The sequence below is a fragment of the Propithecus coquereli genome, unplaced genomic scaffold (genome assembly GCF_000956105.1).
Source record: "Propithecus coquereli isolate 6110/MARCELLA unplaced genomic scaffold, Pcoq_1.0 Scaffold184, whole genome shotgun sequence".
NCBI lineage: Eukaryota > Metazoa > Chordata > Mammalia > Primates > Indriidae > Propithecus > Propithecus coquereli.
In genome coordinates this window covers 308601-318249 of record NW_012143190.1, presented here as the reverse complement: position 1 = coordinate 318249, position 9649 = coordinate 308601, and the positions used below count along the sequence as shown (strand labels likewise).

At 38.8% G+C, this 9649-nt stretch overlaps 1 protein-coding gene across 1 annotated transcript in view; it reads left to right on the top strand.

Annotated features, from left to right (window-relative positions):
* CERS3 (ceramide synthase 3) overlaps window positions 1-9649 on the top strand; it is a 132524-nt gene that overhangs the window by 69411 nt on the left and 53464 nt on the right. Inside the window, exons 7-8 of the mRNA XM_012642688.1 lie at window positions 2776-2904; window positions 6755-6861. Coding sequence (XP_012498142.1) covers window positions 2776-2904; window positions 6755-6861 — 236 coding nt within the window. The remainder of the gene's footprint in view (window positions 1-2775; window positions 2905-6754; window positions 6862-9649) is intronic.

Sequence of the window (9649 nt, the reverse complement as noted above, 5' to 3'; positions counted from 1 at the left end):
AGGAAGGTAAGTGTCTTATTTACAAAGCTACTTTATCAGTTTCTTCAAAATTTTTATCCCCCTCCCCCAAATTCTAATTTTAAATTGTATTTTTATGTGTATTTTGTTTCAATTCATTGATGATTTGCTTTTTGTACCACATACAATAGTGAAAATTATGCTCATATTTTGGTGCCTTGGTAAATATTTGTAGTGAAACATTATAGAAACTTTATCTTTGAAGCTCCACCCCTGTTCAATAAGAACAGAAATCTCCTGCATGTTGTCTGTTTCTTTTGATTTGGGAGTTTAATGTCCATCAAGGCAAAAAAGAAAAATGTTTTAGTTGATTACAAAACCACTTTTATAAAACTTTTTGATGTTTTCAAAGACTTTGAGAACATTTCTTCCTTAATTCATCAGACATTATTATGAGGAAACCTTGCTTCAGGTATTACTGGCTTTGCTTTATTTGAAGGGAAACTGAGTCACAGGCAGGCTAACTGCCACCTCTGAGGTCACAAAGTGAGGCATTTTAGGAACTGTTTGGTTGTTACTTATTCTCATTTGCTGGTCCAGCAAATCATGTTAGACCCTGAAGGCAGTCAAGATTTTGTCATATATGTTAACAATGCAGATCAAATGATAACCTCTCTGGCATATGCTTCATAAGCTACACCCTAGGCAAAAGGCTGGTTTGTAGCAAAATTTGTATGATAAATAAAATTAAGTTCAATATTTGATAAACCAAGTTGGTGTAATTAAATGACATTTGAGTTGAGTGATGGTGGTCATTACCCATCACTAAGGGGCACACTGTGGTCAACTGGACACCTTAAAACACCCATGGACTCTAAATATAAGAACATGCTGTGAAAAAATCTGATAGAAATGATCTCCATTTCCATATAACTGAATAATAGCTATAGATTAACTGTTACTAACTTTAGGTTTGGAATACATCAAAATTTAATTGATTGACTTATTTTCTCAACAGATAGAATTGAAAATAATAATTTTTTAGAAAGTCTTCATAGATAGGTAGGTTGATCCTGTATTTCTCCCACCTTTGATTTTGCCATAGTTGACTTCCCTTTTATTATTTATGGGTGCATCGAGCACCTTTTCAAAAATTAAATGTAAAAATTATAAAGACATATCTTTAGAAATATAAAATTTTGGGGAGGTGGCTAACGCACAGGCTCTGGAGTCAGACCGCTTGGGTTTGAGCCCCTGGCTTCAGCACTCACCAACATCTTGAGCTAGTTGGTTAAAATTCCTAAACTTGGCTTCCTTATCTATAAAATGGAGCTAGAAATAGTTCCTATCTTCTCTGGTTGTTGTGAGGATTAAGTAAATTAATCTGTATAAAACACTTCCTTCTATACAGTAGTGCTTAATGAGCTATTGTTATTGGTATTTACTCTTTTAGTTTGGATGCAAGAAAACTGAAATCTTTAAGTTTTTTAAAAAAATATTTTTATTGAGATATTCACACACCACACAATTCAACTATTTAAAGTGTATAATTCAGTGGTTTTTAATATATTCACAGAGTTGTGCAATTATCACCACAATCAATTTTAGAACATTTTTGTCACCTCAAAAAGAAACTCTGTACCCTTTAGCAGTTACTTCCCATTGCTCCCAACCTCCCAGCCCTGGCAACCACTAGTCTACTTTGTCTCTATGGATGTGACTCTTCTGGATATTGCATATAAATAGAATCATGCAATATGTGGCCTTTTGTGTCTGGCTGCTTTCACTTAGCACGATGTTTTCAAGGTTCAGCCACATGTTGTAACATCTATAGTACTTCATTCCTTTCATTGCTGAATAACAGTCCATCGTATGGATAGACCCCATTTTCTTTATTCATGTGTCAGTTGATGGACATTTGGGTTATTTCCTCCATTTTGTTATTATGAGTAATGCTACGAATGTTCATATACAAGTTTTTATATGAACGTATGTTTCATTTCACCTAGGAATGTAATTTTTGGGCCATATGATAATTCTGTTTAACCTTTTGAAGAACTGCCAGACTGTTTATTAAAGCAGCTACCATTTTACATTCCTATAAGCAGTAGATAAGGGTTCCAGTTTCTCCACATCCTTCCCAACGCTTGTTATTGGTAGTCTTTTTTATGATAGCCTTCCTAGTGTGGGTCTGAAGAGGTATCTCATTGTGGTTTTGGTTTGTGTTTTCCTGATGGCTAATGATGTTGAGCATCTTTTCACATGCTAATTAGCTATTTTTATATCTTTGCAGAAAAGCTTGAAGTTTTTACACTCAGTGACAGTAGCTTTCCTTAGCCTAGATTTGCTAACATATAACACTCTCATTTGTTACTTATTTCATATGCACTAACTTATTTTAATAGTTGTGTAGTTTTATTACATCTATCTTTTTCTTTCCTTTCTGGAATTAGGCAGGGGATATACAATAAATGTAAATGTCCATGGGAATATGCTGTGTGTGTGTGTATTTATTGTATGTCTGTGTGAGTGTGTGCATATATTCAGTGTGGGGTAGTGGAAAGAACAACAGATGTTAGGAGTTAGATGACAACTATTCAATGCTATCTCAAAGTTAAATGACTTCATCAATGAGAATAATACTTGTCCTAGTTCCTTCACAAGGACTGTGTTTAAGAATTAAAGCAAACACATTTTATAAATTTCAAAACATGCAGATATAAGTTATTGGTATCATTATTATTATTATTATCTCTTCCAGTGATTGGGAAATAACGGCATTTCCGTAATGGCTTTCATTTTCCCCTCATTATACAGGATTTTCTAGCTCATGTCATCCACCACCTGGCTGCTATTAGTTTGATGAGCTTCTCTTGGTGTTCTAATTATATTCGCAGTGGGACCCTCGTGATGGTTGTGCACGATGTAGCTGACATTTGGCTGGAGGTAAATGTTTGCCATTAAAAAACTAATGACAATACCACGTCCTGGATTTAACTGCTCACAGAAGGAATTGTCTGTGAGCGACTTAGCAGGGCTCTCTGTCCTGAAAACACCTAAAATCTCAGAATGTCTCTGGGTTCCCAGATCCTCCAAGATTAAAGAAATGAAACCTCTCAGTTTTTATTTTTAATCCTTCTCCATAGTACTAAAGAAATGTTGATTTGTGGGATTCCACTCATGAAAGTCACATGCAGATGCTAGCTCAGGAAGTAAGATGAGCTATTTGGAGAGGGAATGAATTCTTATCCTTTGAAAGGAAAACCTGGATTTATGGCATTAAGGATTCTCAGAGTTGGATGCACCATCTCCTCACCTAAGCCAGGGCTTGAACACCTACTGTCCCACCCCATCCTCCTCCAGCTTGATCCGTTGCTGTAAGGACGGTAAGCCTTTTTAAAAGGCACAGTTTTCTAAGGGAGAAAGAGGGATCAGGATGTTTTCTGAAGCATGGAACATTAAAGCAAGAATCTTCCTAATCCCACACCACACAAAATGTAAGGAAAAAAGCAACATCAGGGTGTTTTCTGGACCTGTTTCTGCTATGCCTTGGCTCCTGTGGACCCCGTGGCAGTGATCGAGTGATCCCTCTCTGCCAGGTCTCCCGCTGTATTGAGGGCAACTTTTCCCAGAGCCACCGAGCTATTCTTTTAAATATAGTCATTTATAATGAATCCAGGGAAAATGATGCTAACCCATTTCACATTTGGGATTGCCTCTTGAAGGACTAATAATTGAATATAGGTTGATATGGAAGAAATTAAATTTAATAGAATCTTGTTCTTCTAGATTGGGGCTCAGCAAACTTCTTGGTGAAGGGCCAGGTAGTAAATCTAGTTTTGTGGGCTGCATACAATCTCTGTCGCATATTCTTCTTTGTTTTTTTTTAATACCCCTTTAAAATGTGAAAACCATTCTTAAAAGCTGATCAGCTTTAGCCCATGGGCTGGACTGTAATTTGCCAAACCTGTTGTAGAAGTAACCAGAAGCCATTTCAAAGCATTTGAAGCCATTTCAAAGCAACTGGCCACTGTTAAATTATTCTCTGTGTACAGAATTTTGTTCCTACTTTGTATGTAATCGAAATTAGACATGTAAATCTTCTAAAGGTCAGAATTATTATATATGCTTCAGGGCAACCAATGGCTTAGCAAAAGAAGGATTGTGCCAGTTTTCCACGTGGTGCACTCTGAATGCAGTCATTTCTGCTGTAATTACCTCCTCCTCTGATGGTACCTCAGTAACCCTGACTGAAATTAAGACCACGTTGGCCCTGACTTAACAATTTCATGTTACTCTGTTGCTCCTAAACCCTCTTGTGCCTTCGGTGTGTGTCCAATGTGAAAACAGCTTCATCGTGTTGTTAAAGGGGAGTTAGATGTTCAGGCTGGGAACAAACGCTGGGTTGTCCCCACCCACCCTCCCCACCCTGTCATCGATGTGATGTGACTCCCTAAGTGATTTGGGCAAATCACTTATTGTTTTGTTTTCTATCTCCAGCTGTAACATGAGAAGTCATACTTATCCCTTAGGGTGTATTATGAAGTTTAGCTCATTACTGTTTGAAAATGTTCTGAGATCCTTAGGTAAAAAACAAGAAAAATGAAATGTCAAATTTAGAGGTCCCTTCATGGGGAAACTATAAGAACAGCTTCATGTTGTTAGTGATCATGAATCATTCTTGATTCACAAGTCATGATCTAACTTGAGGTTCAATGAGCAAGACTAGTACCTTCCATCAGCTGGTGGTAGAGACAACATTAAGTAGTGGCAGGGGCCTATTTTTTATATTCTCCCAGGGTGCATATCCCACAGCTTTTCTGAATAGTTTTTTTTAGTGTTTGTCCTCTCAGTCAAGTTCTAATTGAACCCAGACACTGCACAACTTTTGCCCCTTGCTTCCTTGAGATGGAGCCCATTAATCTTTCATATTTTTCAAGACAGTTGGTGGGTCATTTCTTAGCGCTTTCTTTGCAAGGAAAAACAGCCTCAACACTTACCACTCTCAGTCGTAAGCACCCTTTTGCCTTCTTCATGCATCTTCTTGATCCTTTCTAATTTCCCACATAGTCAAGTTTGGATCCAACACTCAACGCTTTAACAATGTCCTGACTGAAACTTAGCAAAGAAAAGAGGTTATTGTCAGGAATTTCATCATTACAATCCAGAATATGTTGTGTGTATGTTTTACCCTCATGAGTGAGCCTGCAGAGGTCCCTCCCACACCTGTGCACATCCCTGGCTTCCACCCTGGTCAGTCTCTGACCCTTCCAACAGCTGCCCACTCCACTGCAGTTACTCTGAACTCTGGCCTTTCTCTTCACACCCATCTCCTGCCCACCGGGCACACCAGCATTCTATGTCAGCAACTGAATTGTTCCCTATGGGCCCTCTGGCAACACTCCCTGCCTTTGGTCTGGCCATATTCTTACCCCTTGGTAAGTGTGGAAAAGTATGGAAAGTGCCATGTAAACCCTTCCTGGAGGGTAAATATATTGCCTCTCTTGTTCTAGAAGGACCTTCGGTCTCCAGGGTGATGTAGGTTCTAAATCAGCCCAAGTCTAAGCCATGCTCCCTAGATGGATGAGCTGTACCGCAACAACTCCCCCAACAACTCCTACCCACCTCGTACATGCAAGTCCCACCAGAAACCTCCCCCTTCAGCCTTAGGCTCAACTGATAATGCAATAGAGCAGCGGTCCCCAACCTTTTTGACACCAGGGACTGGTTTCACAGAAGACAATTTTTCCGCGGACTCTTGAAGGGGGAATGGCTCAAGCACATTACATTTATTGTGCAGTCAAACCTTTCTGCTAATGATAATCTATATTTCCAGCTGTTCCCCAGCGCTAGCATCACCACCGCAGCTCCACTTCAGATCATCAGGCATTAGCTGTCATAAGGAGTGTGCAACCTAGATCCCTCGCACTCACAGTTTACAGTATGGTTCCAGCTCCTGTGAGAATTGAATGCCACCACTGATCTGACAGGAGGCAGAGCTTATGCTTATGCGGTGATGGGGAGTGGCTGTAAATACAAACGAAGCTTCACTTGCTTGCCCACCACTCACCTCCTGCTGTGTGGCCTGGTTCCTGATAGGTCACAGAACGGTACTGTCTGCAGCCCAGGTTTTGGGGAATAGAGAATCCTCATCCATGAATCTTCTATTATCATTCAGCAATACTTTCTGTAATTATTTTTATTCAACACAGATAATATGAGCAAGATAGACTAGCATAAAATAAGTAGGAAACATCAAGTGATTGCAACTTTATTTCAACCAGGACAGGGTCCTGAGAGCTGCCTCCTGACTCCACCTCTCCCACTGTATACCTTGAAATAGCCACGTTGATTGCAACATTCCCAGCCCAGCCCAGGAGTACATGCCTGTCCTAACCTTTCTTCAACCCAGCTCTCCTCCTGGTTGAATGGAGATATTAAATAAATGCCCAAATGAAATGCACACTAAAATTGATTATGCTAACTTACGGAGTTTTTGAAAGACAGCAATGTTACAGTCATTTTAACGTATCTTTTTTAAACATTATATTATGGAAAATGTCAAACATATGATAAGATATGATAACATATACGATAAAGGGAATGGTGTAATCAGCTTTAACAGTTATCAATATGACCAATCTTGTTTAATCTACTACCTCATCTGTCCCCCCTTCCATCCAGATTGATTTGAAGCAAATCCTGGAAATTATGTCATTTCATTTACAAATATTTAATTTTTAAAATTTATACTACTATATATTTATCTGAATGCAGTTTCTTTCTTTGTTTTCAGTCTGCTAAGATGTTTGCTTACGCTGAATGGAGACAAACTTGTAACATCTTGTTTTTCATCTTCTCCGCCATGTTTTTCGTCAGCCGCTTCATTATTTTTCCCTTTTGGTGAGTAGACGGGTGATGCGTCCTGCCTTTGGTCAGTGCACAGAAGTGGCCTTGGCACATTGTGACTGTCAAAGCATTGCCCTTTCTTTCCATACGTGGGTCTCCAGCTATTTGCGTTAAGTGTAGTAGGAGAAAAGAATGTGACGGAGCCATTTTTACGAATAATTAAAACAACATTCTCCAGTGTGGGAAAGGCTTATTACAATGGGAGATAGAAAATGTGTACCCCAGTGGGTAAGTAGCAACTCTTATTCTGTATCTTGTTTCATGAATATGGATCTTTCTTTGTGATTAACAGTTTTTCCAGTCACTCAATGAAAAGTCATGGGCCAATCACCAGTTCTCTAAAAGAGAGGCAATGTTCTGTGTTACAATAATTATAGCCATTACTTGAATGCCAGACACTGAGCATTAACTCAGATACCTGAGTTAATTAACTGAGGTAATACATATAAAATAGTTTGGAACAATGTCTGGTACATTATAAAGACTCAGTAAATGCTATCTATTAATATTAGTATTAACATTATTAATGAGTATCTCAGAATGTGGAGTTTAATCTGGAATCAAATCTCAGGTACATATTTCAGATACTTTCCTTGGTTGATCAATCGTATTATTAATACCATCACTTTTGCTTTGACTGAGCAGGTATGTTTGTGAAATTATAACACTGTGTGATAACATATTGATAGGATAAATATTGACTTGCAGGTAACAGTTGGATGTAGCTTTTCAGTGTGACTTTTGTGGCACTGTAAATCCAGCATTTGCCCCTTAGTCCCTCTCACTATGTCCCAAGGGCACCACATGTTCCAGTTGCCTGTTGCTGCATAACAAACCGTCTGAAAACTTGGTGGCTTAAGATAGTAGTAGGCAAACGTTTTCTATAAAGAGCCAGAGAATAAATATTTTAGGCTTTGAGGGCTACATGTGGTCTTTGTTGCATATTTATCTTTGTTTTGTTTTGTTTTATAACTCTTTAAAAGTGTACCAAGCCATACTTAGCTCAGGGCTATATAAAAACATGTTACAGGCCAGATTTTGCAGACCTCTCCCCTAAAACAACATCTATTGATTATTATTATTATTATCTCTCATGCCTCTGGAAGTTGATTGGCCTTGGCTGGATAGTATTAATTTGGAGTCTCTCATGTAGTTACAGTCAGATGTGGCTGGGCAGTCAAATAGTGGCTAGAGTTGGAATTTTCTTGACACCTTCCTGAGTCACATGGTTGAATACATATAAAATCAGCTGGTTGATGCGGATTGTTGACTGGGACCTCAGCTGCGGCTGTTAGCTTGAACACCTATAGATGGTCCCTTGAATCCTGGCTCCACACTTAAATCCTGATCTTGGACAGGTTAGATCACCTTTCTGTGCCTCGGTTATCTTATCTATAAAATGGAAATAAGGGTTGTCCTGAGGCTTAACTGAGGTAATACATATACAATAGTTTAGAACAGTGTCTGGTACATAGTAAAGATTGTGGCCTCCTAGCGTGGCCGTGGCATTTCAAAGGTGAGCCTTGAAATGGCATTTCAAGAGAGATCTAGAGGGATGCTGCATCTGCTTTTATTACCAGCCTCAAGAAGTCATATCATGTTGCTTCCAACCTCGTATTCTTCATTGGAACCAGGTCACTGAGTCTGGCTCGTATTCAAGGGAAGGATGACTAGACTATATTTCTTGATAGGAGCAGTTTCAAAGAATTTCCAGACATATTTTAAAAACACATGCCATGGAAGCTCTCAGTTCGGGGAACTCTCTGAGAAGCTGATGCAGCATTGTTGCTCTGGATGGCTTTTGGTTGAGCAATGGGGAACGTTCACCTCAGACTTTCCCATGATTTCGCAAAATAAACAAGCAAGCCTACTCACTCACAATTGAACACCATGGTGGGGTTGAGTGATTGTGGAAGCAGTGTGCTATTTTCCCACACTCTCTTGACTTAAAAATCCTAGATTTAAGAACTCATTCTCTTGCCAGCATTTCTGGATTCCAGCACGGTTGCATGCTTTTGGCATTTCCTTGATCTTGATACTGAATTCACCAGCCCACTGCAGAGGGCAGCAAGTACCACTGTTTGCCGTCTTCAGGGCCTTGGATTGTAAATAAACCAATATTAATTCCTGACAAATTTCTTGCAAATTAATTTAATTTAATTTACAAAATTTTTTGGGAATAGAGAATCCTCATCCATGAATCTTCTATTATCATTCAGCAATACTTTCTGTAATTATTTTTATTCAACACAGATAATATGAGCAAGATAGACTAGCATAAAATAAGTAGGAAACATCAAGTGATTGCAACTTTATTTCAACCAGGACAGGGTCCTGAGAGCTGCCTCCTGACTCCACCTCTCCCACTGTATACCTTGAAATAGCCACGTTGATTGCAACATTCCCAGCCCAGCCCAGGAGTACATGCCTGTCCTAACCTTTCTTCAACCCAGCTCTCCTCCTGGTTGAATGGAGATATTAAATAAATGCCCAAATGAAATGCACACTAAAATTGATTATGCTAACTTACGGAGTTTTTGAAAGACAGCAATGTTACAGTCATTTTAACGTATCTTTTTTAAACATTATATTATGGAAAATGTCAAACATATGATAAGATATGATAACATATACGATAAAGGGAATGGTGTAATCAGCTTTAACAGTTATCAATATGACCAATCTTGTTTAATCTACTACCCCATCTGTCCCCCCTTCCATCCAGATTGATTTGAAGCAAATCCTGGAAATTATGTCATTTCATTTACAAATATTTAATTTT